The sequence below is a fragment of the Schistocerca serialis genome, chromosome 1 (assembly GCF_023864345.2).
Source record: "Schistocerca serialis cubense isolate TAMUIC-IGC-003099 chromosome 1, iqSchSeri2.2, whole genome shotgun sequence".
In the NCBI taxonomy this organism is placed as follows: domain Eukaryota; kingdom Metazoa; phylum Arthropoda; class Insecta; order Orthoptera; family Acrididae; genus Schistocerca; species Schistocerca serialis.
In genome coordinates this window covers 87,541,319-87,568,986 of record NC_064638.1, presented here as the reverse complement: position 1 = coordinate 87,568,986, position 27,668 = coordinate 87,541,319, and the positions used below count along the sequence as shown (strand labels likewise).

Here is a 27,668-nt window from a genome sequence, read left to right as displayed (position 1 = left end):
AAAATGTTTTTGTTTCTAGACACTCATTTCAACATTGTTACACTAACAAATAAGAATTATTTCCAAGAATTGCTTTGACAAAGAAATATACATACACAAGTATTGAGATATTATCCTAACAAATGGTACAAATGTTACAAAAAAGGGAAAACATCCAACAAGATAATTTTTTATTCTTTGTTTTTATAAGGAGAAAATAAGTAAAATATAGTTATTCTTTTATTTTTATGAGGAGAAAATAAGTGGCATATAGTTTTAGAGTTTATTATGCCTTACTTTTGTTCTTTATATACTGTCCATTTCAGAACTAATGACTTATTTTTATCGATAGTCTATTTTTTACTTAAGTCCATAGTCAATGACTGTTATTTTGTAGTTTATTAGCTGTCTGGTGTGCTTAACATATTTAGTTTTTCACATGTTTCTTTTGCACAATTCCTACATCACATAATTTGATTTCACACATTCACACAATCCTATGGATGTTTAAGCATGAGGTTGGCGAATGTTTTTTGCTCGAAGGTGATGGATTTGAGCGAGATAGATATGGGGAAGTATTTGATGTACAGCTTCGTTTGTCAGTCCTTGTTGGCTTTGCAAGTGTGTGTTGCTGTCGTGGAGGTCCCATAATGGAATGGAGCTGTGAGTGCAGAATCTCATGGTTTACTGGCTTTGTATGTGTGAAAGTCATCGTTGTGTGTCGCTGAAAGCGTTCGTTTTTCGATGCTTGGCAGACGACTAGTTTACAATAGGATAGGGATTTGGGAAGGAATGTCGTCTATTCTTCACCCATCTTCTTTCTTGGTCTCAATCTTGCAGATCTTCAACTTCTGTTCTTCCTGCTTTTTCTCTGCTTCTTACTTGCTTCTTGGTTCTTCTCTGGGCAGGATATGGAAATATTTATTGATAACTAGTCGCTTTGAAGTTCTCCTCATAGTAACAGTTTGATAAATGGTTTGGACACGTCCATTTCTACTTTGTGGACGATTTCTTCAGTTTAGTGCATCAGCGTGCTGTTTAATAGTGGTAGTGTGACTTTTACACATATTTTTTTGCCAGTGGTGGCTTGCCCAAGCGGTCTTCTCGTTGGGCCGTTTTTTGCTCGCTCCGCTGAGTGGGGGCGTTCCGAGACCCTTCTGGCGTTCAGTGACCTGTTGTGTCTCTGCAGGGTTCCGGCACTCTGTGGTTCCTCTTTTCAGCAGATTTATTTACTGCCCACTTTCGCTACAAGAAGGGCCCTCAATTGGTCTCGCTGTCCTTTCCCTTCTCTCGACGCTTCTGCCTTGTAGGAATCGTGTCTTGCTAATTACGTCCTTTTCTTTCTTGATACTGCTCACGTTGCAACTTGTGGGTCATTGCATCTCGTCCTTGCTGGAGTTTTTTACAATGGTTCTTACAAAAAGTTTTACTTATAATCATCTAACATACACTCCTGGAAATGGAAAAAAGAACACATTGACACCGGTGTGTCAGATCCACCATACTTGCTCCGGACACTGCGAGAGGGCTGTACAAGCAATGATCACACGCACGGCCCAGCGGACACACCAGGAACCGCGGTGTTGGCCGTCGAATGGCGCTAGCTGCGCAGCATTTGTGCACCGCCGCCGTCAGTGTCAGCCAGTTTGCTGTGGCATACGGAGCTCCATCGCTGTCTTTAACACTGGTAGCATGCCGCGACAGCGTGGACGTGAACCGTATGTGCAGTTGACGGACTTTGAGCGAGGGCATATAGTGGGCATGCGGAAGGCCGGGTGGACGTAGCGCCGAATTGCTCAACACGTGGGGCGTGAGGTCTCCACAGTACATCGATGTTGTCGCCAGTGGTCGGCAGAAGGTGCACGTGCCTGTCGACCTGGGAACAGACCGCAGCGACGCACGGATGCACGCCAAGACCGTAGGATCCTACGCAGTGCCGTAGGGGACCGCACCGCCACTTCCCAGCAAATTAGGGACACTGTTGCTCCTGGGGTATCGGCGAGGACCATTCGCAACCGTCTCCATGAAGCTGGGCTACGGTCCCGCACACCGTTAGCCGTCTTCCGCTCACGCCCCAACATCGTGCAGCCCGCCTCCAGTGGTGTCGCGACAGGCGTGAATGGAGGGACGAATGGAGACGTGTCGTCTTCAGCGATGAGAGTCGCTTCTGCCTTGGTGCCAATGATGGTCGTATGCGTGTTTGGCGCCGTGCAGGTGAGCGCCACAATCAGGATTGCATACGACCGAGGCACACAGGGCCAACACCCGGCATCATGGTGTGGGGAGCGATCTCCTACACTGGCCGTACACCACTGGTGATCGTCGAGGGGACACTGAATAGTCCACGGTACATCCAAACCGTCATCGAACCCATCGTTCTACCATTCCTAGACCGGCAAGGGAACTTGCTGTTCCAACAGGACAATGCACGTCTGCATGTATCCTGTGCCACCCAACGTGCTCTAGAAGGTGTAAGTCAACTACCCTGGCCAGCAAGATCTCCGGATCTGTCCCCCATTGAGAATGTTTGGGACTGGATGAAGCGTCGTCTCACGCGGTCTGCACGTCCAGCACGAACGCTGGTCCAACTGAGGCGCCAGGTGGAAATGGCATGGCAAGCCGTTCCACAGGACTACATCCAGCATCTCTACGATCGTCTCCATGGGAGAATAGCAGCCTGCATTGCTGCGAAAGGTGGATATACACTGTACTAGTGCCGACATTGTGCATGCTCTGATATCTGTGTCTATGTGCCTGTGGTTCTGTCAGTGTGATCATGTGATGTATCTGACCCCAGGAATATGTCAATAAAGTTTCCCCTTCCTGGGACAATGAATTCACGGTGTTCTTATTTCAATTTCCAGGAATGTATGTCTAGTACCTACATTGTTTTACACCTTCTTAAAAAGCTTTATAAATTTCGGAGCTCTTTCCATGTTACAATTCTAAGATATTTTGAGTCTTAACTGCTACAAAAATCCTCAAATTGGTTTTTTTATTTTTTGTGTAGTGTCGTGGTGTATAGCATTTTAGTATTTCATGCTGTTAGACTATCTACATTTTATCCCTTCACCTTAATCTATGGTACTATTGGTGTTATTTTTGTTTTTGTTTTTATTGAAACTACTTTCTTTTTCCCACCTTCCTCTCTCTTCATTCTTCTTTCTCCTGACGATCTTATCTGCAATATAATCTTGAAATATTGTGCTGATTATTTACCAGTAATAAAATTAATCTTCAAGCTTGTACTGAAAGTGTTTAATACTGCCAGTCTTAGGTAAAAATACCTCTGCTTTATCTCGTAAAATACCCTCTAATTCTCTTTTTCTGTGTTCCGAAATACCTTGAACTTCTTGCAATTTTTCGTCAATTTCTTTATGAACTCCTAACATGAGTTGAGGCGTTTCCCCCTTTTGTGCATACCATTCTAATTCTTCATCCTCTTTATCTCGCGTCATTCTTAATTGTTTGTTTATAACTGGTATTTCTTCTAATTTTAGCTTTTGCTCAAAGAGAAGTGTGACATTCCCGAATGTTACGCTACCTTTCCCCATATCTATTATCGCTCATCTCACATTTAAAAAATCTTCACCTATAATCAAATCTACAGTTAGTTTAGGTATAATCACGAAGTTGGCTTCGACCTTTTGACTTTGACACGAAAGAGTTAACCTTGTTTGTCTCGTAACTTCCGCAGCATTGTTTCTAATAGGACCTCTTACTTTAATCTTACGTGTTTTCAGAACTGGCAATTCCTCATTGGCATTACACTGCATGAATAAATTTTCTGAGATCGCAAGCAGTTCACTTCTGCTATCAATTACAATATTGACTGGGATATGCTTTACCATGGCCTTCACAATTGGTTGAATTTGAAAGGGTTGGTTCTGTTCTTCTTCTTCTTGCATCAACGAATCCTCCACTGAATCATACATGAGTATTTTTAGGAATTTCCCTTGTGAATTCGAACTTTCTGTAAAATAAGCTTCGACTGCTACTTCTCTCTCTTTTATTTCCTCTTCTCTATTTCTTCCTTCATTTACGCTTTCCTCAACATCCTCTACTTTTTCCTCATCTTCATCTATCTTCTCCTTCTTCGTCGCTACTTCCACATAATCGCATCTAAATGCTCTAATTATCGCTTCATAACTTCCTTCATTATATACGTTGGGTTGTGTGCCCACTTGTAACATACTTTCAACTTCTGTCGACTGCGCATTATCCTCATTGAATTCGCTTTCCCTGGTTTCTATCTCAAATAGCTCTGCAATACTCATTACTTCGTCCTTTCCTCCTACATTCGTTGTGCATGCCTCTGGTAATTCATGTTCCTCGTCAGTACTCTCCCAATTAATTTCGTCCCAACACGATATTGTTATTTTCCTGTCTTCGTTTTCATCTGGTCCCTGTGGTTTTGTTTCTTCCTTCTTCTCTTCTCGTGATAAGGTATTTACTTCTCTGTTCAAGGTGCTGCAATTGTCCTGGGTCGGTGCGTCATTCTCTATGGCATGAGCGCTTATCTGTCAATTCGAACGTTTATCGGGGTTTGCTGGTCTTACCTCCACCTCTTCTATCTGTATTCAGCTTGTTGATAGTGGTTTCTTTGTTGATAATTTGTCGGTCTATTGTTTCTCCAGTACCCGTTCCGGTTGTCGTTATTCCCTCTGTAATAGTTGTTGCCGTTCTTGGGTGAATTATAGTTATTGCCATATTCTCTTCTAAATCCATAACCGGTTCTTTGTTGAAATCTATTGTCGTTTCTTGGTGCGAAGTTATCACATGGTTCGTAATTATTGTTTCTTCGTACTGTGACTTGTGGATTCCACTGCTTTTTGCTTTCGTTTTCACGTGCGCTTCGTCTTTTTCTTGCGTCATCTTCCGAAAATATGAACTCTAGTTCCCTTGGAATACCTTTAAATGCTTCGACGTCATTGCCTCCGCGACCTACTAATGATTGCTGGTATTTCAATGGTAACTTCATCGCGCATAATTTAATCAACTCTCTGTCACTGTATGGTACATCTAAGCATTGATTTTCCTTTGCCATTAATTCGAAAAATTTCACGGGACTCTTCTCTCCTGAATTTTCAAAATATGGGTTCTGTAATAATTCGTACTTCACTCTGTTCTGTGCTTCGCTGGACCAATATCGTGAGAGAAACTTCTCTCTGAAATTTTCGTACGATCGGCATGTCGCTGCAACATTCTGCATGGTTTGTGCGACTGTTCCTGACATGTGTGCTAGCGTACAGTGTTCTGGTAATGCTACTCGGAATTGATCAATAAGAGTTCGTGGATGTAATGAGTTTCCTTCTCGAAAGTGTTGAAATTTTCTGACTCTGAGGAAATGATCGTTGTGGTACTTCGTCATAGTTCCTTATGAAATTCGCGATTCTTCGCCACTTTTGTTTCTGATCATTTCTCCCGTCGTTCTTTCCGGTTGTGGTAGATCCATTGGATATTGTCCACTGTTACTTTCGCATCGTTGGAGTGGTACGCAATAATTTTCTTCCATCGGTTGTGAACGTGTAGCTGAATGCATTGCACTGTACTCTTCGCGACCTGGCTTTCCACTGTCAGGTATTGGTTGGGTATCCGTTCTGGCTAACCTTGCTGTTTCATTGCACGATCCAAACTGTCTTGAAACATACATTTGTGATTCCGCATGTGTTTGTGATGACGTTTCTTCATCAAGAATTTCGAAACGTGTTTGTTGCTGTGCAGGCTGTTTGATTTCACGTATGTTACTTTCCGCCTGTGATTGGCATCGCAAATGCGTAATACCTTTGTTAATTGCTTGTTTTTCCGGTGCTGTTACAGATACGGATGTGGTTGCAAACTCTGTGCTTGTTCGATCCTGTTCACTAAGATCTTCAATGGTTTGCAACAACTCTGTTCGCAATTTCTGAAATTGTCGCTTCGTTTGCGCTTCTATTTTACTATGCGGTTATTATATCCTTTCAGCGCTGCTTTTGTGATACGTTTGTGTAACACACTGTTTTCAACAACTTCAAGCGCTGTACCTGCTGCTTGTCTAGTAATTTCGTTTATCTGTTTCTCTAGTTTCTTGACTTCTCCCTGGGTGTTACGTAATGGTTTGATCTCGTCGTGAATGTCATTACGCAATGTTTGTACGTCCGCTTGTACCTTGTCAATGTCTGTTCTCAATTGATCGTGACCTGTTATTAAGTTTCCTATCACTTCTCGAGATTCTTTTGCCTCGTCTTCAATACGACTTTGGTGTAACTGAATTTTTTTGTTTTGTTCTTTAATCTCACGCATTTGTCTCGTGGTTTCTGAATTTGAATTTGGTTCGCTATGTCTTTATTGTCTTGTCATGGTTTCCGTAATTTGTTGTAATAATTCTGCCAGATTGGTGGGTCCTATTGCATTTTCTTCCGACGTCCTACGCTCTGTGTTTTCGCTCAAGTGTTGGTTCGCAACCGATTGCATTGAACTGTGCTGTGACACTTTTCTGCTCGCATTCCTTGTACTCTGTGATAAGGGAGCTCTGATTACTTGTACTATGGGTTGTACGTATTCAGGACGCAAGTTAGAATCCTCATCGACTGTCTCTCTACTTTCCTGCTCCTCTGTCGTATGCTGAGTTACGTTTTCTATGCCTTGACGTACATTATCCTCGTTATGGTGCGTTATATGTCCTATTTCTCGCGATACTGCATCGTCTGTTGTACTGTCCTCTATTCTCTGTCCATTTTCATGCTGGGTCTCTACCTCAATTCGGTCAAAGTCTCGATCTGCCATTGCTAATGTTTCCGAATCCCTTATTTTCTGTTTTAAAAGCAATTCACGCGCCCTACGTCGAGTCAACATGCGCTCATACGATCTCACGCGTTTCATAAACGTTTTGCACACACGACTTGACAAACCATTCACTTACTTGTTGGGTCAGAACCAACTTGTCAACGATGTACCCGCCACCTGTGCGCTTGCAATGAAGAGAAAACTTAATTCTAACAATTTTTAAAATTCATAACTTAATTATGCTATTGTCTCTGCCAGAATGTCTCACTTTTATTGAATACTTTCTTACTATCTATCACTGCAGCTACTGTATTCGACTATTAATAACGTTAAAAAAAAATTTTATTACGAAAATTTTTCAACAGGATATTTTTCTGACCTAGTTAGGCATGTGGTCGACCTTCAATCATGGTATTTTACCATCCTGGCAGGGTCGCCATTCTCTAACATTTTGCGTGGTGTCTGTTTGTTCTATATCGTGTCTCCCTACCACTTTCGCGCAACGACACTGAGTGTGTTTTTTAGGGAATTGACTAGTTTGAACCTGGGACCTGTTGCTGGTAAGGAGACGCCAGACCACACATGACATGTAGAGTTCAGAAGAGTTCAGTGAGACTAGCGATGATATAACCAAATACTTAATGATTTCAGCGTCACCTCAACTGCACTCCCTGTAAAAGAATCTTAATACTAACTAAACTTAGTGGAAGAGGTTCAAGGCTCTCCTATTTTTAGTTAGCTGGTAAAATTACGTCGAAAAAGCAGTTAAGTTTACCATTGGAAATTTTATTCTACTCACAAAACATTGTTTATGAATTGCACTATTGATAAAAGGAAATGTTTTAATACAGGATGATAAAAACCAACTGCGTTCAACAAAAATGTGAACGAATATTCCCTGAATGGGTTTCCAAGTTCTACAATGGATCGAAGGATGACCTATGCCATATCACATCTATAATCTAGGTTTAAATTAAGTTTCACAAAAGAGAAAACTATCAAAATGGTCTACAGTGACCCTCAGTTATCTTTAATTACTTATCTATCTTGTCGTAAATTACAGTGGCTGATGTGGCTTCTCACATCACAAAAATCATCGCGTTTCAGATTTTTACTTCAAGTGGCAGATGTGAACACCATGAGCTTTAATTGACGATCGACACTAGTATTACGCAAAAAGGGGTGTAACAGATGAGACTTCAGCAGTTCTGAGTGAAGCTTTATGCGCTGTTATGTGGCATCGCGTGCGTTCATTACCTTGTCGGTGTTCGTCAGGGGGCGGCAGGCAGCACAGCTCTGCTCACCTCGCCGTCTCGGAAGCAACTCTCTCCTAACTTCTCCTTACTACAATTTACCGAAGTTGGTTTAAAAAAAACTATCTGGCTGTGTTTTCATCTGACCAATCAGAGTCTCAATGTTAACCTTAAGCTCCGTCTACAAAAATTCTGTCCATCCAATGAGAAACGTTATACTTTTCGTGGTGGGGCAATGTTTTTAAAGTTTGCAACGTAACAGAGACGCGAAAAAGTCTCACGCTAAAACTTGCAGCTGGTGTGGTCCTTTAGTGTTATCGTAAGATCTATACTGTTCTTCTGGAGGGCTCTATCTTTTAACATGGGCTGGGGGATGGTCCTGACGTAACAGAGACGCGAAAAAGTCTCACGCTAAAACTTGCGGGTGGTGTGGCCCTTTTTGTGTTATCGTAAGATCTATACTGTTCTTCTGGAGGGCTCTAGCTTTTAACATGGGCTGGAGGGTGATCCTAGCGGATAGCTGGCGACGTGGGTGTCCATCCGTCCCTTATCGTAGGGCCTTCAGCTTAACACAGTTCTGCTCTCGGCTTCTGTTCTCGTTTCTCCCCTCGGAACTGCATCTGTATCACGGTGGGAAGGTATGACATGCATTTAGGCATTCTTTTGTTAGTCTGTGGTATTCCATTTGCTCACTCGTTACTCGTATTACTTTGGTTAATTTAATGTCACGATTTATTCGGAGCTATGCGACATACTACTGGATTTGCTTGTCATGTCAGGGTTTTCATGGAAGGTGTTGGATTTGCCTGACACCTTACACAGTGTATGTACGAAAAGGCCGCGCTCATAACCGCCGTTTGGCGGAAGGGGGGGGGGGGGGGGATGGCCTTGGTGCTCGGTTCCTATTTCTGCTAGGAACAAGAGGTGAAATGTGTTTGGTACAGCTCGGATCGGTAGCCATGTGTATAGCCATCGAACATCTGTTTTGCTGTTGCTGCATTTATAGAAGATTAAGCAAGGTTTGAACGACGAACCGGAGCTGGCACCTAGTCAAGTAGCGTGGATCGATTAATTTCTTTTGCAAAGATTTATATTGGGCAAAAAACACGATTTCTGTGAGTCTTTTTTGTTCGCCTCGCTTGTGTTTCAGACGTTAGCGAATCGCTTCAAATTCTGTAAGAACGTAGACAAAAAGACATAACCAGAATGAAAAATGCCCATACCATAGTAGAAAAAAGGCGAATATGTCTTTGACAAGATTAGGGATATAAAAGAAAGGAACTAGTTTTTCGACTTATCTGACGCCTTTAAAGACATTTAAATGGAAACATCTTGATATATTTGAGCCGTGGTAAAAAACTGCTGATTTGAAGAGCGCGCCACAGCGCGTAGTGTGAAGCAGTCGCCCTCCGTTTCTGGCGGTGGCACCGCAGTGGCAATGACAGCTTTGGTGTCTCCCTCTGGTGGGAAAGGTTGCCTGTTCACGTGCATTTAAGGGGCGCTATGAGCTCGTCAGTCCTAGGCTGCTGCCAGCCCGCCCCCTTCGGGGGGAATTGAAAATCAATAAAGGAAAAAAAAAAAAAAGCTCGTCAGTCGGCCAGTCTGGGTCAGTCTCTCGTCCCCAGTTTGCTGGTCCGTCTCTCGTCCGCATTTGTTAGGCAGTAAGAGAAATCAGCGAGTGGTTGCCAGATCGGGGCTTAGTTCCCGCATCTGAGTCTGCGCGTTAGGCCGCCAGTCTGCCCGAGTTTTCTCAGGCAATGGTCATTGGCGGTTGGATCGATCGGTTGGTCGGTCGCGCACTGAGACACGAGATGACCTGTCCGTCTTGAGCGTCGGCGCATGTGAGGTCGCCACGTGAGTCCAGTGGGCCGCGGCGTATAGCGAGGGGTAGTGACTTCACGCTCGATACGAGAGCAACAAGAGTCAACTCACGACATCAGTCTGGCCGGTGCGAGCTGCGATGCCATGAGACGGGAGATCGGCGCCCCTTCCTGCGTTCGTTGAAGCGGTTGGCAGCGGACGGTTCGGGAGAGCGATTTGGGGGTTCTGCGCTAGGTCTTCTCGAGAATTCGCAGTTTATTAGAAGTTAAGTGAGATGTGATATGTTGTTTGATTTACTCTTGTTAAATTCTACATGTTTTCTTGGTGAGGTCACCAGCCGTTTTGCTTTGGGGTCGTCCCACCGTTCTTCTCCGTTTGCCCACCCGCTGGAAGGTGGTTGTTTATAAATTGGGTGGTCCGTTTTTCCCTTGTGGAGTAGGGGCGGGTTAGAGCAACCTGCGGTTCGGGTTGTTCGGTAATCTCCCCTATCAATCTAGTGTACGTTAGTAGCTGCCTCTGTCACGTTTATCGGATTTGGTGTGTTAACGAATTTATTGCTTGGAATGTAACGGCGTAATACCTGAAATATGTTTTGATCTTTGGAAACTTTGATATTATTGCCTATGATCTTGAGAGGCGGTATCTGTGTACCGTACAGCATCTTAACTATTGTTTGGCCAACCTTGTAGAATTTTATATGAGATTGCATTTCATGGGCTTTTATTTAAATGATCATTTTAGTATGTGAAGTTGACACATTTTCACCGTTAGGCTTTTCTTAAAAGTTAAAATTAAGTTGCACCTTCGGTGGCAATGTTAATATTTTAATTGTTAGTGTTTTGTACCATTTCCATCCCTCCTACGGGGGGTGCATAGTTTATGTGCTTGTGTAAATTGTCAAAAACTTAGTTTAAAGTTATCTGGTGCGTTGCAGATTTGCACCAGTGTAGTCTTTCAGAGGCTGTTGTGAGCGGTCATAACTACGGCCGTGTCAAAAGGGAGTGGCAAGGTTCTCTGCCCGCAAGCTCATACAGTCAAAACTTGTTTCTTTCTGCCTCTCAATAAATTGTAACTTTGATATTTAGAGGGTGCTTTCTGATTATAATTTTAAATCGGTTTCTTTCTTTTTTTTTTAAAAAAAAAAAGCTTTCAGGCACCACTAAAGTGAATAAAATTCCCATTTGTTATAAGGAATTTGGTTATGATTTCATCAGTTACTTCCTGGCAACTACTTCCATGCTTACATACTGTGATTAAATGTGTTAATGTTCTTGATGAATCACTAGTAAATAAAATAAATTCTTAAGAATATTCTTTGAAAATAAATCACATTTCAATATTGACGCTTTTTGACTTGTTAACATTAGTACCAATGTCATGTAATATAATGCATCGTGTTAAGTAAAGTAACGTGATACACGGTTTCATGTCATATAACATGACACATACCATCATGTCATCCAACATGGCATTTGTCATCTCGTGCAATACGACACAGCGTGTCATTAAAGTTTAGGATGCATGCATCCCCACTGTAGGATACTCCCCATTATAAATGGATCCTCACTCTAAAATACTTCCTATTCTAGATGCAGCCCACTCTCTAGAAGCACATAAATTTCGCCGGCCGCGGTGGTCTCGCGGTCGCAGGTTCGAATCCTGCCTCGGGCATGGATGTGTGTGATGTCCTTAGGTTAGTTAGGTTTAAGTAGTTCTATGTTCTGGGGGACTGATAACCACAGCAGTTGAGTCCCATAGTGCTCAGAGCCATTTGAACATAAATTTCTAGTGAATAACATTACAATGAACTCCAGACCATTAGCTGTTTACACCCGTTGATAAATATCAACAGGGACAGCTGAAAATGTGGGCCCAGACCGGGACTCGAACCCGGAATCTTCTGATGGCAGACGTTCTATCCGAATGAGCCATCGAGGACACAGAGGATAGTGTAACTGCATGGACTATCTATGGCACACTCCCCGTGAGATCCGCATTTCCAACTATCTGTCCACACACTACATTTGTTGTACCCCTGCCCACTACACTCATTACTCACAGCAGTCAATACAGCGATTCCCGTAAGAGTCTAAGCAATGTGAGTGCATTCGCACTGAAGATCATTGGCCGGTAAGCCCAATCTATATGAAGATCGTATCTGTTCTTTCGGACATGTCCGGAAGAACAGATACCATCTTCATATTCATAATCCTATAAGATGTCTTGATTTTTCTTAAACCGTAATTTCGGTTATCAATCGCAACATCGGAACTGCCTCTCCGGTGCCATTACCTTTCCGAAAGCCAAACTGATCGTCACAGAGAAGGTTCTCAGTACCTTCTTCATCATATTATTCTTTCCAACAACTTGTGTGCATTATGCGTGGTTTACGTATTTTTTACCACACAGTAATTAGCAACTGTGTCAGGAACGCCAATGCACAACTCGCGAGATGAGAGCATCTTAGTCATTCTGGGAGAGCTAATAAAACGTAATTACGTGGATGACACACTTTCCCTGCCAGTGACTGAGTAAGCACACACGCAGGTGTTCAGAGGAGGAGATTTTTTTCTGGAGGTTACGACCAGCATTACTATTGTCTGTGAAATACGGTAATAAATTGTAACGAAATTTGCGTGACTAAGTGTTTTTGTGGATAGAGATTGTAATACATATTCTACGTACCAGATAGACTGACGTTAGGAAGAGTATGGAGGATCGTCTACTACACTCTTAAATGAAGTAGGAATGGCACAGAATTTACTTTAAGTAGAAGATTAGACAAATTAACGAAGTATGGGGAAGGTGGATCAAAGTAGGAAAGAGAAACGTCGCATACAGTGATGTACAACTGTCATGAATTGGGTCAACAAAGATTAACCTTACTGAAGGAGTTGTCTGGTATCTATACGGTTTAGATCTTCATGTATCAGGGAGCTCTCGTTTTCAACCAGGGAATGTGGTGGGTGGTTATCGGATAGTAACTGTCAAGTGTTCAGACGCCAACTGCGAAGTGTGAAACATTGTGATGCATGATCCTACAATGACTGAATAATTGTAATGAACATAAAACTTAGGTTAGTCAATGCAGTGATATTTCTGATTGCGACGTACATGCTAGAATATAGACTATAAAGAAACCTGAGAGTGAAATAAATAAATAGACAGATGGCTTGTACCTGAGGATACGCCCTAGCGACGGAGAACTTCACTAAAGCTTCTTTTCTTCAACAGCTGCGAGTGAACTACAGGCTTTCAGAGCATCTCACATTCATCTCTTTAACGACGGTGATAGTGGGTACCATTGTGACATAAAAAATGGAACAAAAAGTTCGCAAGGACTGGTAATAATAAGGATCGACGGGAAAACTATTTTATATCGCACCTTACGCAAGAACTGAAAGCATGAAGGGAATCGTTCTGTTGCAAGCGACTGCGCAAGAATGTGAAAAAGATTTAAGTCAATATGATGTAAAAAGCTTTAAAGAGGTCTTATTTTGAACACGCATTCTTTAGAAATCCTAGGTTACATCAGAATGAGAGGGGTTTGTGAAAGTCCATATCTCACACTCAGGACTGAAAAATTGGGATTTTAAGTATAAGTGGAACCACTGTAAAGCACTAAAAGAAAAATTTTGACTTAACTCCTTGATAAATCGAAAAATGAGTCATCAGTGCCTCGTGATATCATTATGGTAGTCACTCTACTCCAGTCTACGACTATAATCCTGAACATCTGCGTAAAATCTGACAGCTTTTCTTCTCCTTGGAGGCGAAATACATGGAATAAATGTGATATTTCTGTTGGAGTAGTCAGCGCCATGACATTAAAGTGAACACAGTATGAATATCAATTATTTGGAAAAGACGTCTTACAAAGAGGATGCGTTTATTCGCGCTTGTCAAATCACATATGTCAGGGATATACGAAAGATTAGGATTGAACGTCACGTCGATGAAGCAGTTATTACAGCAGAAGTTGAAACTAGCAGAAGTTGAAACTCGGAATGGTCGAGAACGAATGGGAACTTCAGCCACATTCTTTCTTTTCAAAGGAACCATCCTGTGATTTGCAATAATAAATTTACGAAAATCACAAACAAACGTAAATGCGGATAGCCAGGCTGTGATATGAGTCCCTTTCTTCCAGACTACGAGTAGTATTGGACGTTTTCGTAGGGAGAAGACGACCGCTGGAATTCCAACACAAAGCAGAGACACATCAATTTGCTGCAGTGCACCTAAGCCCTTAAAGCGATACCAAAATGTATCTTTAGAACGTTCCAAGAACAATTAATGTGGAAAGAGTACTATCTTTTTTTTGTCGACGTTTGCTCTCTCTCTCTCTCTCTCTCTCTCTCTCTCTCTCTCTCTCTGTCACACACACACACACACACACACACACACACACACACACACACACAGTACCATTTTTGAGTCATTAATTATTAAAAGCTGCTGATAAATTTACTGTTCCATTCACATTTTGGCCGTAACAGTGTTAACTTCGTAGTGTTGAATTGTTGTTTAGTTTAGCCACACGTCACACTACTTCAGTATATAGTGTAGACGTTTTTTCAGCTTAGTGAAGAATTTTTGTGACACTGCAGCTGCTTTGCAACTGTCTAGAGTACATGATGAAATTAAAAACGACAGAGCATCTAGTATGATTTGAGGAGAACTGACAAGTAAACTGATAAGGAACGAACTTCGTGTACGTTAGAAGGGAGTCAGAGTGGTCTGACAGAATACAAACGACGGTAATGACTGCGTACTACGTAAAGCTGTATCTCTGATACGCGTCGCTGGTTCATTGGCCTGTGATTCAGTACCACTTTGTCTTTTGCTGTTCTCAGTATGGACCACGTAAAGAAGGTACGTAGTTGATAGGGCATTGTATGGTAATGAGCGAATATTGTTCCGCTTAACTCGATGAATAGTATACCTGCTGTTGCAGAACGCTAAATAACCATGAAAATATGGCGTGCGAGTTCTAAAGCATAGAAACAAGTCTCCTGGAAAATACAATGCGTGCAGGTGTTCGTGAGATTTAATGTGTCGCATCATGGCGTTGGAAACCGAAGACGAAAGAGAAAATGGAGCAATAACTTTTTCGCACGTCTGAAAGAAAACTGCAAATAATCTTGAACGAAGGAAAATGGCACAAAATGATAAATAATTCTGCTCTTGCGAATGTGAGACACGTTATTCATCGTTCACCTAACACTGTAGTTCTCTCATTTAATCAAATGGCTCTGAGCACTATGGGACTCAACTGCTGTGGTCATAAGTCCCCTAGAACTTAGAACTACTTAAACCTAACTAACCTAAGGACAGCACACAACACCCAGCCATCACGAGGCAGAGAAAATCCCTGACCCCGCCGGGAATCGAACCCGGGAACCCGGGCGTGGGAAGCGAGAACGCTACCGCACGACCACGAGACGCGGGCTCTCTCATTTAATCACAAACATTGAATGAATGAGGCTAATATCAAAAGTGTATCAGTTCTTCTGAAAATACATTGCTGCTGTTGACAAAATCCTAGGCAATAGTACAAAAAGAAAGTAATGGTGCTCCTAAAATATCGTACTTAGGTTAAGAAGTGTTGAACAAAAGCACCTCGACGGGGATAAAGTTTATTACAAGGGAAATTACATTCAATTAATTTGACTGTAGGTTCGTAGTATAACATTATAAACAATACATAGAAAAGACATATTTCTACCCGTCTGATTTTAAATCAGTTTTATACTGATAAACTGTTACAAAAACATCATTAAAAATTCTGAAGCACGATCAAACAATGCGACAACAAACACCCAAGGAATTAAGAGCTAATTCTAAATGTCATGTGATCTACGCCATACGAAGTGTTGGAATTATGAAGTACTGAGTAAACAAATAGAGTGTCAGTGATCCGTATTGTCGTTATATTTCTGTTAACTACAGCACACATTGTATGGCTAGTCCCCTGGTCTTGTTTTGTTGTATTTAACTTGGGTCACATTCACGTTAAAGTACTTCATAGCACCGAAGCGTTATTATTAACTGAAGAAATATAAAAGTGAGAAATCGGCTAAGTTTTACTTAAAATGTTATGGCAGTATTTAGAAGTGGCGAGGCAGAAAACTACGTCTGTCGTTTCAGTAGCCACACGTAGGACACTTCCTGTGTTCTATTTATTCCTAGTGTTAAGGTGCTTGAAATACATGAAATCATAAAACCCCCACGAAGCAGCTATTTAATATTTTTCGTGTTTAAGTTGAGACTAAGAACCTGTATTTGCCTCGATATATGTGGAAAACAACCCGAAACCGCCCTCTGGCTGATCTGTATCCAAAATCCAATAGTCTTAGATCCTGCTTCTGCATTAAACTATATAGCAGGCAAAGATTAGAACATGTAAACGATGATATAGAAGATTAATTCGAAGGGGACATAGAAATGAGTAGATATCGCATTGTAAGAAAAGTGTGTAGAAAGCGTCAAACCACTCGAAACACTGTGCAACTCCTTCTCCTTCCTGGTCTCTACAGTGGGCTGATTTGACCGGGCTAATTACGGTAGCAGATCACTCCTCAGGGGCCGGTGTTGGTTAATTTAATTACACAAAGAATTTAATTAAGGCTATCTGATATAGAGGCCCTAAGCATTGTATACTGTGTAGGTTTCACTGAATATTCTATTATTCCTTTCTGTGGTACGGGGTTTACCGACTACGAAAGTAAAATCATAGAATGTAATAGATTCAGAATTTATTTCACGAACAACGTATTACAACTTACAAGGATTGAACATACGTTATTCACAATCTCACTTCCTGTAGTATTTGGTTGATCACATTAGTGACTATATCTATTGGTGAGCTTGGTCTGAAGATGTACGAGGACGTTAGTTTGGTTACGGTGATTCATTATCATGATTGCAAAATTACGAAGTCGTACACTTGGCATACAGTGATTATAAGGCGAGCAGCTGAAAGCAAATGAAGACAAACATCCTACTGAGGCAGAGCGAGCGTTAGAGAGATACCTGCTTCCATCCGAATCAACATGTTATTGTGCCTACAGGTCCCTACCAAGCTGGTAGTGCAACGTAATCTTGCATGAGCTCCGATGGTCGGCGTCGAATCTTCGTAACTTGAGGGGTCCTCCTGCCACGGATGGTCAGGCAGACGCCCCACAACGTCCATCCGAGTCTTCAGGTTCGAAATCTACTTCAAAAGATAGAAAGCGAATCTGATTCTTTCCTATTCCATGACCGGAGCCTGAATGTCCTTATCCGACAGCCCAAGGGCGGATTTATCTTCACGAAAGACAGAACACGAATGTAAAAAGCGAACTCTTCAGCACCTGGTGGCAGTTTTTTGCGCAACTGACATTTCTTAACAAATGGACCATTTTGCCATCAACATTGTCCAATAGGACAACTTTTTAACTTATTTCATATTTCATCAAGCAGCCCCGTAAAAAATACCTTGTTGCTCGACTCAACTTTCGACTGTGGCATCGTGTCTCTCTCTCTCTCTCTCTCTCTCTCTCTCTCCCCCCCCCCCCCCCCCCCCCTCCTCCAGTAAGCTAGAATGTACACAGTCATCAAGAACATGAAAATGTCATTAGTAACTTTCTTGTAAACACAACATAACAAAAACAGAATAACGTAATACTTATATCCAGAGACGTCTAAATTGTTACCAGCAATGAAAATTTACTCACCCTGGCAGTTAGATGTAATTGTGTTGCAAATTAAATTCTAGTCTCAATGCTTTTCTTACAAAGCAGTCGAAACAACTGCCTAAGGGAAGTTCAGCGACAAACCCATTGAGGACCTCCACCTGGGAGTGGTAATATTTGTGTCACATAAACGAAAGTGTCTCCTTTTATCTTCTCTAATAACTAAACAAATTTGGATGTTTGTATTTTACACCCTATAACTGATGTTAGCTAACAAAAAAAAGTGAAGCACCCAGAACATAAGGTTAGCACACTGGACTCGCATTCGGGAGGACGACGGTTCAATACCGTCTCCAGCCATCCTGATTTAGGTTTTCCGTGATTTCCCTAAATCGTTTCAGGTAAATGACGGGATGGTTCCTTTGAAAGGGCACGGCCGATTTCCTTCCCCATCCTTCCATAACCCGAGCTTGCGCTCCGTCCCTAAAGACCTCGTTGTCGACGGGACGTTAAACAACACTAACCTAACTTAACCAGAACATAAGGTCGGATATCAGTGCAACTTCGTACACGTCACACCATCGGCGGGTATGTAAATGATTCGAGATGCATTTCTCTGTCACAGGTAGGACAGCCACCAGAAAGCATGAGTGTTTTTTGCGTTTAATGTTGTAGTGTGCATATAAGGAGCACGAACAGCATCAGATCTGAATGATCACTGTGAAGGACAATGAGATTACGCTTATTCATATAAGACAGCGTTATCAGCACCGGACAGAGTTTCAAATCGGTCTCATTATGGGCCGCTTGATCTAATATTGCAATACTCACATTTCTGGGGGATTTGGAAGTGATAGTGGCCCCATCTTGGACTGCATGAGAACTAATGTGCAGGCATAGTCGTCATCAAGGTTCCAGATGGCCACATCTGACCACCATAGGGGAGCATCACGGCAAGGTGCGCCAAGCAGATCGTAACATCTTGAGAGGGGGCTAGTCACTCCAAATTCAGAACTACAATTTCAAATGGTTCAAATGGCTCTGAGCACTGTGGGACTTAAAATCTGAGGTCATTAGTCCCCTAGAACTTACACCTAACTAAGGACATCACACACATCAATGCCAGAGGCAGGATTCGAAACTGCGACCGTAGTGGGGCAAAATTTAATGTTGATTTCACACCTAGGACACAGTTTTTGTGAGACAGCAGGAAGTTATCAGCATGAGCAGGCATTGATGGGAGCATGTACTATGTACATTGATAATAGATACGGGATCTTTTTAGTGACTTTCCTCTGAATAATATTTTGCCAGAGTTGAGAACAAGTAGGCAGTTTGGTCATTTAACAGTAAATCTTGCAGTGGATGTTTGGGGCTTGAAAGCCATGTGCATCTATTGGAGAAATCAACATCTCGAAGCGCTTACCGGGGACTGAATGCTGGGCCCAAGAATTTGTTGTACCAGTGTGCAGACAATGCATTCTGTCAAAGAGGCGAAGAAATGGCCTACCTGGACCTAACTGTTAGGCGCCTCTTGCTACAGCAGGTACAGGGACTCAAGAGATATCTATATCGCCTGGCCGATGCGTTACGACAGTGTCCTAAACGCCCTTCGTGAACCGAGCAGGGATGGCAACCATAAAACTTCGCAAGTTTCCATGTTCACTGTGGATTGGACGCTATTGAGAGAGCCATTAGGTGGTGTCGTGCCTTTGGCTGCAGAGTTTTTTGGGAAGCCTCAGTCTTTCAAAACAATTGTAGAAGGAACACAACATTTATGGTGATTCTAAAATGATCTATGTTGCACACGAAAGCACTTATCGTAGTTTAGCTTGGCCCCTGTCAGACACATGGTAACGTTCATGCTGATCTCCGCCATAAATGTGGTGTTCACTTTAGAGCTACATGAAAAGACAAAAAACGCTGCTTATATTGGCCATGGGGAAAAATAAGTTAAGAGCACAACATCTCCTCTCTGTGCGGGAATTTGTGGGTCAGGGATTGGCTGCTTCTCCTGAAAATATAAGAATATTGTTAACTTTGATTAGGATTGGCCGATGAGTACAGAAGACGAGTTAGAGGGGAGACATGGAGTTCGTCGAGTCTTGTGATTGGCACGAAACCCCTGTGGGGATGGGTGCGGGAGTGGTTTTGTGTAGTTTACCAAGGTCTGCTGGGAAGTGATGAATTCAGTCTGGAAAGGATTCTGATCACGATTTTTGTTGCGCTCGATTTTGTTGCGTTTTGGACACCTTTCCTGAGGGTGACGTCATACTACCACTAGACTTGACTGTGGAGCCTGTGGTGAGGATTTAGCTGTACCGACACTTTAGATCTCAGTCATCTCGGACAACTTGCTGTGCCGAGCGCAATCTTATTCGTGACAGGTCTGCCGCCTTGATGTTTGATCTCCTTCGGCGGACTGACCTCTAAGTGAGTCAAATTGGCCCATAGTATTACGGGCGAACGAGGGTGTCGTTCACTGAAATCTGCCGAGATTTCAGGGCTCCATTAGAAAGCAATTGCAATGTGTCTAATAGATCACCAAACGCAACTCTGCACATTTCGTGCCTGCGAAAGGGAATTGCAGACGCCTCACATCACTGGTCTACAGACGCTTGAACCACGTCGAGAAAACGGGTATTGTACTGGTGCTCCAGATTGTTATGGGAAACAAGATCACAATCCCGCCACTTGGTCCCAGCTGCACCAACGTAGTATAACTTCGTGTAGAATAAATCCATCAAAATCTGTCCAGTGTTAGATAATTTCAGATTGCGTTATCCACATTTTGAGCCAGAGTAAATAGTTCAATCAGACAAACCTAAGTCCTTGGGAACCAGGTGCCACACAGGGTGGTGTTAGCTGTTTGTTGCATATTTGTTCTGCCGTCTCTTCATGTTCTTTTTTGTTATCATGCTTAATGTGTATTTTTTATCCTATTTTTAATCAATAAACCAGTACTACAACTTTTATAAAATATCGATCCCATGGTGATACATTAATTGTCCATCAACCGGTGACTAAAATAACGACAGGTACACCATTTCATAAATATTATTTCAGTATTCAGGTTCATTTAGATTCTAATAAATGTGATAAACTCTAAAGTAGGCTATCAACAACAACACAGCCAAAGAGCAAAATCAATGTAGCAGATACACGTGGTAAGTAATCAAGTGGGAGGTTTACCAGTCAAAGTGATTGCTGTCAGGGCGGTAACTCAGTCGCCTGTCGCCTTCCAAAACATACTGCAAGTCCAATGTAGTCTTGCAACCTTCACATCTGCACTTGACATCAAAGAACTGGTAATGGACTGTCTAAAACATTCTGTTTCATCTCACACCACTGTTTGGAAACTAGCAGCAGCCGGGCTAAGGAACTGCCATCCCATATGTGAGGCACCATTAAAACCACAACACGAGTGGCTGCATCTGGGGTGGTGCCATGAACGAGAAGCATGGACTTGTGATTGTGTTTCATTATGTTATGCGATGAACCACGGTTCTGCACTGTACGTGATGTCCTCTATCAGTGGCTACCTAGAAACAAATCCCATCTGCCTGACGTTTTGGAAAAGCACTTCGGCGTTACTCCTGGATTCACGGTCTGGTGAGCTATCGAGTACGACATCAGGTCACGGATGATGGTAAGTGAGGACACTATGACGCCACAACAGTATGTCAGAGATATCTTGTTTCCTCATCTGTTAGCTCACGCAACAGTATGGCACCATTTTTCAACATGACAATGATAGTCCACAGATGGCATGCGTATCTATGAATTGTCTGTGTGCTATTTGTTTTGTAAATGAAAACCTGCTTTCCTTGCTGAATCGTATCTTGTTGCTCCCAGATTCGTTTCGCCTTTTACTTTAAGGCACCCACTCACACACACACACACACACACACACACACACACACACACACACACACACACACACACACACAGATATAAACATAACAGAAATGAATTGACGTTAGTTTTCAGCAAATACTTAGATTGGCAACATGTAAGTAAACAAACCAACCAGGAGGAGACAAAGTGTACTCACAGCAGTTACGACGTTAAGTTTTCGATCAAATATCTTAAACTCGTGACAAAACACTAATAGTTCTCCACACCAATCACGGCAAACAATATGAAAAGTGTGAAGAAAAAGTTCGGAACATGAAAACGTGAAATTTTTTTTCGTAAGCTTGTGACGAGATGACAGGAAACGCAGATGGCAAACAAAAACGCGAAGAACTGTAAGTAATCACTTATTTACGCAAAAAAACGAGAGGTTAACTATTTTATAATCTACAAATATCACATATCAAAACAAAACTGTATCATTCTAGATCCCACTAAAGATGCCTTTAAGAAAAAGGCCAAACGCGTCTGGGAGAAACAAAATGCATGGCAGCAAGAAAAGGTTATCCACTAAAGCAAGAATACAACCAGTTACGAACAAGTTCAAAAAAATGGTTCAAATGGCTCTGAGCACTATGGGACTTAACATCTTAGGTCATCAGTCCCCCTAGAACTTAGAACTACTTAAACCTAACTAACCTAAGGACATCACACACATCCATGCCCGAGGCAGGATTCGAACCTGCGATCGTAGCGGTCGCGCGGTTCCAGACTGAAGCGCCTAGAACCGCTCGGCCACAGCGGCCGGCCTTATTTACAAATCATGTATTTCTGCAGTTGCTGCGGATGACAGCCACCCGAACAATTTGTCTGCGTGATGTTTCTGTACTTCTGTGGGCCGCCAGATAGCATGGTCTGTCCCCAACACAGTCTGTGTGGGATCAGGTTAGATCTCAACTCCATCGCAGTGCCAGTATCCAAGATGGCGAGGACCAGTTAGAACAGTTGTTGGACAACTAGTACCAAGAGAGGGTACAAAGGCATTATGACACTCATCCCAAACGAACCAGTGCACGCATCTAAACCAGGGTGTGTGCAACGAAAGACTCATAAGGGAGCTCGTACTGCCAAGTTGTTTGCAAATATGACTCGAGTTCGTAATCAGTCAAACAACATCACGTATGCTCTCAACCTGTGAAACTTCATTGCGCTTACTACTGCTCTTCTGGGCGCTTCACCTTTCTTGTCAAGCAGTCTATACTCTGCAGCAAAAGCCTATCATGTTTTGAAATGTTTGGACGACATTTTACCTGTTGTATCACTTCTCAGCAGTTTGCCACCAATCTTTGCAAGAACATGAGCTGTTAATTTTGATTTGGATGTTAATGCACTTTATAATAGCTATTTACTTAATTCTGATACTATATTCTGACTTTTTGTATCAGAGATGGTATGTCATAACCTCACTATCGTCATTCGCTACTAGCCTAAGCCATTTAAGGTCTCCAAGTGAATAGGACCTGACGGTGGTGTACTATATACTGGTGCAGTTATACAGCAGGTGATAAGTGAGAGTGTGAGTAGAGTTACGCTCAACCAAGACTAAATTTTGGTAGTTCCGTGCGGTACATAAATGATGTAGTAAATGGTAGGATTAACGGTAGTATTGTTAGGTAAAGAAACATAAATAAATGTGTAAGAGAAAAGCTGGGAACCAACGACTTCTCTTTGTTTGTTGATTTATTTTTTTTCGCATAATTAGATCCAGACATCAGTCAGTATTAGTCCATTGTGTATTTTACACCCTTGCAGAATACTAATTGCATTTTTTAAGTAATAAAAATTGCCTGATCAGTTAACTTCTTTTATGTGACCAAAGCAACTACTTTTGATTCAAGTACTGTTTGTGTATAAACACACAAATATATGCAATTAATATCGTTATTTTTTACTGAATAGCACGTTGTTCATCATGGTCGATGACAAGAGATTTCTGTTATTTTTGATAAATGCAAAAGTTGTTTATGAATAACAGAAATAGGTTTTATTTAAGTGCGACGAAGTATTGAAGGTACATTTGATACATCGCTGTTTTGCGATTTTTCTTTATTTTACCTTTTTCTTGAGTAAATTGCGTTTTCTAACGCTGTGTGATATATCCTTATAGTTTTCTTTATTTTTACTGCGATCTCCCTCTGTTTCACACTACAGGTCAGCAATTTTCGAATTAAGTCTGAATTAAAAATTGAAATTTTCAATTCTGTTGTAAATACAGTTTGTTTTTAAGTGAGAGAGAGGAACCTATGTAGAAGTAAGGTGTTGTAAAGTTTACCCGACCCTTTATGTATCCCCACTCATTTTATAGACAGTTCATAATTTCCGGTTTTTAGAGGGATCTAGTAAGACCCTTATCGCATATGTAAAGAAAGGGTTCATTATGAGGTAACGCCCAGTAGCTATGCAACACGCCTAATGTACAGGTAACACAGGGTACGGCATGAATGACCAAAGTTATTTGAAAACTTACTATATTCTATGCTTACTTATGTTAGTCTACAGTAATTTTGCAACCCTAAATGGCACTCACTTCGACCCGCCAGGTTAGCTGAGAGCGCTAATGCGCTGCTTCCTGGACTCGGGTAGGCGCGCCGGCCCCGCCCGGCGGATTAACGACAGAGGCCGGAGTGCCGGCCCGCCTGGATGTGGTTTTTAGGCGGATTTCCACATCCCACTTAGTTAATACCGGGCTGGTCCCTATGTCCCGCCTCAGCTCGCAGACATCTGAACACATTCGCACTATTTCATGGATTATACTTGATGCAGACAGTTGGGGTACACTAACTCCGTCCCGGCCCGGGGCGGGGGGGGGGGGGGGGGGGGGGGTACGGGGTGGCGACAGGGGAAGGGCATCCGGCCACCCCCTAAATTAACCTTGCCATATCCGATTAACCATGCCGACCCTGCGTCACTGCGGGAAAAAAGCGCAAGCAAAAGAAAGAAAAAGAAATGGCACTCACCTCGAGCTTGGCCATGGGCGGAAACGGAGCGGAGAGGCGGGAGACGTTGGCGCTGTGCAGCGCCACCTGCTGGGCGCCCGGGAAGGCTCGGGCCAGCGCCGCGGGGTCGAGCGTTGCCTCCGGCCAGTCGCACAGCCGCACCGAGCGCACGCGTGGCCTGCGGCAGGAGCACACTCAAGCACTGGTCCCCACACTGACAGTCTACTGTTGCAGTTCCGTCTCCTCACTCGCTGGCCGACTCATTAGGTCGCAACTTGAAGGTAATTACACTACTGGCCATTAAAACTGCTACACCAAGAATAAAATACAGATCATAAACAGGTATTCATTGGACAAATATATTATACTAGAACTGACATGTGATTACATTTTAACGCAATTTGGGTGCATAGATTCTGAGAAATCAGTACCCAGAACAATCACCTCTGGTCGTAATAACGGCCTTGGTACGCCTGGGCATTGAGTCAAACAGAGCTTGGATGGTGTGTACAGGTACAGCTGCCCATGCAGCTTCAATACGATACCACAGTTTATCAAAAGTAGTGACTGGCGTATTGTGACAGGCCAGTTGCTCGGCCACCATTGACCAGACGTTTTCAATTGGTGAGAGATCTGGAGAATGTGCTGGCCAGGTCAGCAGTCGAACTTTTTCTGTATCCAGAAAGGCCCGTACAGGACCTGCAACATGCGGTCGTGCATTATCCTGCTGAAAAGTAGGGTTTCGCAGGGATCGAATGAAGGGTAGAGCGACGGGTCGTAAAACATCTGAATTGTAACGTCCACTGTTTAAAGTGCCGTCAATGCGAACAAGAGGTAACCGAGACGTGTAACCAATGGCACCCGATACCATCACGCCGGGTGATACGCCAGTATGGCGATGACGAATACACGCTTCCGACGTGCGTTCACCGCGATGTCGCCAAACACGGATGCGACCATCATGATGCTGTAAACAGAACCTGGATTCGCCGAAAAAATGACGTTTTGCCATTCGTGCACCCAGGTTCGTCGTTGAGTACACCATCGCAGGCGCTCCTGTCTGTGATGCAGCGTCAAGGGTAACCACAGCCACGGTCTCCGAGCTGATAGTCCATGCTGCTGCAAAACGTCGTCGAACTGTTCGTGCAGACGATTGTTGTCTTGCAAACGTTCCCATCTGTTGACTCAGCATCGAGACGTGGCTGCACGATCCGTTACAGCCATGCGGATAAGATGCCTGCCATCTCCACTGCTAGTGATACGGCCGGCCGAAGTGGCCATGCGGCTAAAGGCGCTGCAGTCTGGAACCGCAACACCGCTACGGTCGCAGGTTCGAATCCTGCCTCGGGCATGGATGTTTGTGATGTCCTTAGGTTAGTTAGGTTTTACTAGTTCTAAGTTCTAGGGGACTAATGACCTCAGCAGTTGAGTCTCATAGTGCTCAGAGCCATTTGAACCATTTTTTTGCTAGTGATACGAGACTGTTGGGATCCAGCACGGAGTTGTGTATTACCCTCCTGAACCCATCGGTTCCATATTCTGCCAACAGTCATTGAATCTCGACCAACACGAGCAGCAATGTCGCGATAGGCAACAATCCGACTTTATCAAAGTCGGAAACGTGATGGTACGCATTTCTCCTCTTTACACGAAGCATCACAACAACGTTTCACCAGCCAACGCCGGTCAACTGCTGTTTGTGTATGAGAAATCGGTTGAAACTTTCCTCATTTCAGCACGTTGTAGGTGTCGCCACCGGCGCCAACCTTGTGTGAATGCTCTGAAAAGCTAATCATTTGTATATCACAGCATCTTCTTCCTGTCGGTTAAATTTCGCGTATGTAGCACGTTATCTTCGTGGTACAGCAATTTTAATGGCCATTAGTGTAATGATGACTCTTGAAATTTTCCCGCCAGATAGAAAATTCCATCATCTTTCATGCGTGCATGCGGGACACCAATACTTCACCTTCCAATATTTCGTCTGATAACCGAACAGCCATCATCAAAGCGAGTTGCTGACTGAAGAAAAACCACTCGAGACAATGCTGTACTAAGTAGTACATGAGCGTGCATCAGAGACAACTGTCGTTATTCACGGAAAAAGAATTTAAAAAAAACGTATAAAAAAAAGAAACGCCTAGTCGCTTACGAATTACGTGATTAATTATGAAAATTGACGGTATGTGTTGGAATGGTAGTCAGCGAACACTCAGAACAATAATTCCTCTGAAAGCAGGTGTACTACGGGGAAGTAAGGATAGTGACCACGCCGGCCGCGGTGGTCGTGCGGTTCTAGGCGCTCAGTCCGGAGCCGCGCGACTGCTACGGTCGCAGGTTCGAATCCTGCCTCGGGCATGGATGTGTGTGATGTCCTTAGGTTAGTTAGGTTTAAGTAGTTCTAAGTTCTAGGGGACTGATGACCATAGAAGTTAAGTCCCATAGTGCTCAGAGCCATTTGAAACATTTTTTTTTGATAGTGACCACAAACCTTATTCTATTGGGATTCAGTGATCAAGGAAGCTGTGCAAATACAATTAGCACTCTCGTTCAGTCGAAACGAGGGTTTCCAGCTTAACAAGAAGTGAAAACCATTCATTACCACGTCTGCGCTCTCAGATGAATTGCTGTGACAAGTGTTCGATGCGTGGCGTTCAACACATGCAATCCATTTTAATAATTAGGCATTATTGTAGCTGTCCTGATGATGATTTGAGGAAGTAGAAATGAAACTCACATTAGCTCTCGAAAATCCTGCGGAATGCTATGACAATAACCACCTAAAGCCGAACCCATCCATTTCTGTTGAGAAATGACAAGCTAGGAAAAATCTGTAAGTAATTTGGAGGAAGAAGCAACTACAACACTGGGCGTCCCCTACTTACCTTTGAGTAGAGCTCGATCAGACGCTCTCTTTCAAATACCACTGCGGAAGCATGAAGCTCAAAGTATGCTAAAAAATGTTTCAAATGGCTCTGAGCACTATGGGACTTAACGTCTGAGGTCATCAGTCCCCTAGAACTTAGAACTACTTGAACCTAACTAAGGACAGCACACACATCCATGCCCGAGGCAGGATTCGAACCTGCGATCGTAGCGGTCGCGCAGCTTCAGACTGAAGCGCCTAGAACCGCTCGGCCACACCGGCCGGCCTCAAAGTAAAAGTATGCAGCCAAGATAATATTATAAGCAAGCTCACAAACAGCGGAAAGGGGGGGGGGGGGGGGGGGGAGGCTCAACCTAATGTTCTAACCTCGTACCTCGTCTGCTCTTGCCCTATGTTTCTTTGGTATAACAGTCTGGCAGAACCCCCGCACGCACCA

The 27,668-nt window shown here is 43.0% G+C and overlaps 1 protein-coding gene across 1 annotated transcript in view; it reads right to left on the bottom strand.

The window, feature by feature from the left end:
• The window catches only part of LOC126410704 (protein singed wings 2), a 214,768-nt gene that overhangs the window by 100,437 nt on the left and 86,663 nt on the right, over nucleotides 1-27,668 (bottom strand). The window contains exon 3 of the mRNA XM_050081347.1: nucleotides 24,367-24,523. Coding sequence (XP_049937304.1) covers nucleotides 24,367-24,523 — 157 coding nt within the window. The remainder of the gene's footprint in view (nucleotides 1-24,366; nucleotides 24,524-27,668) is intronic.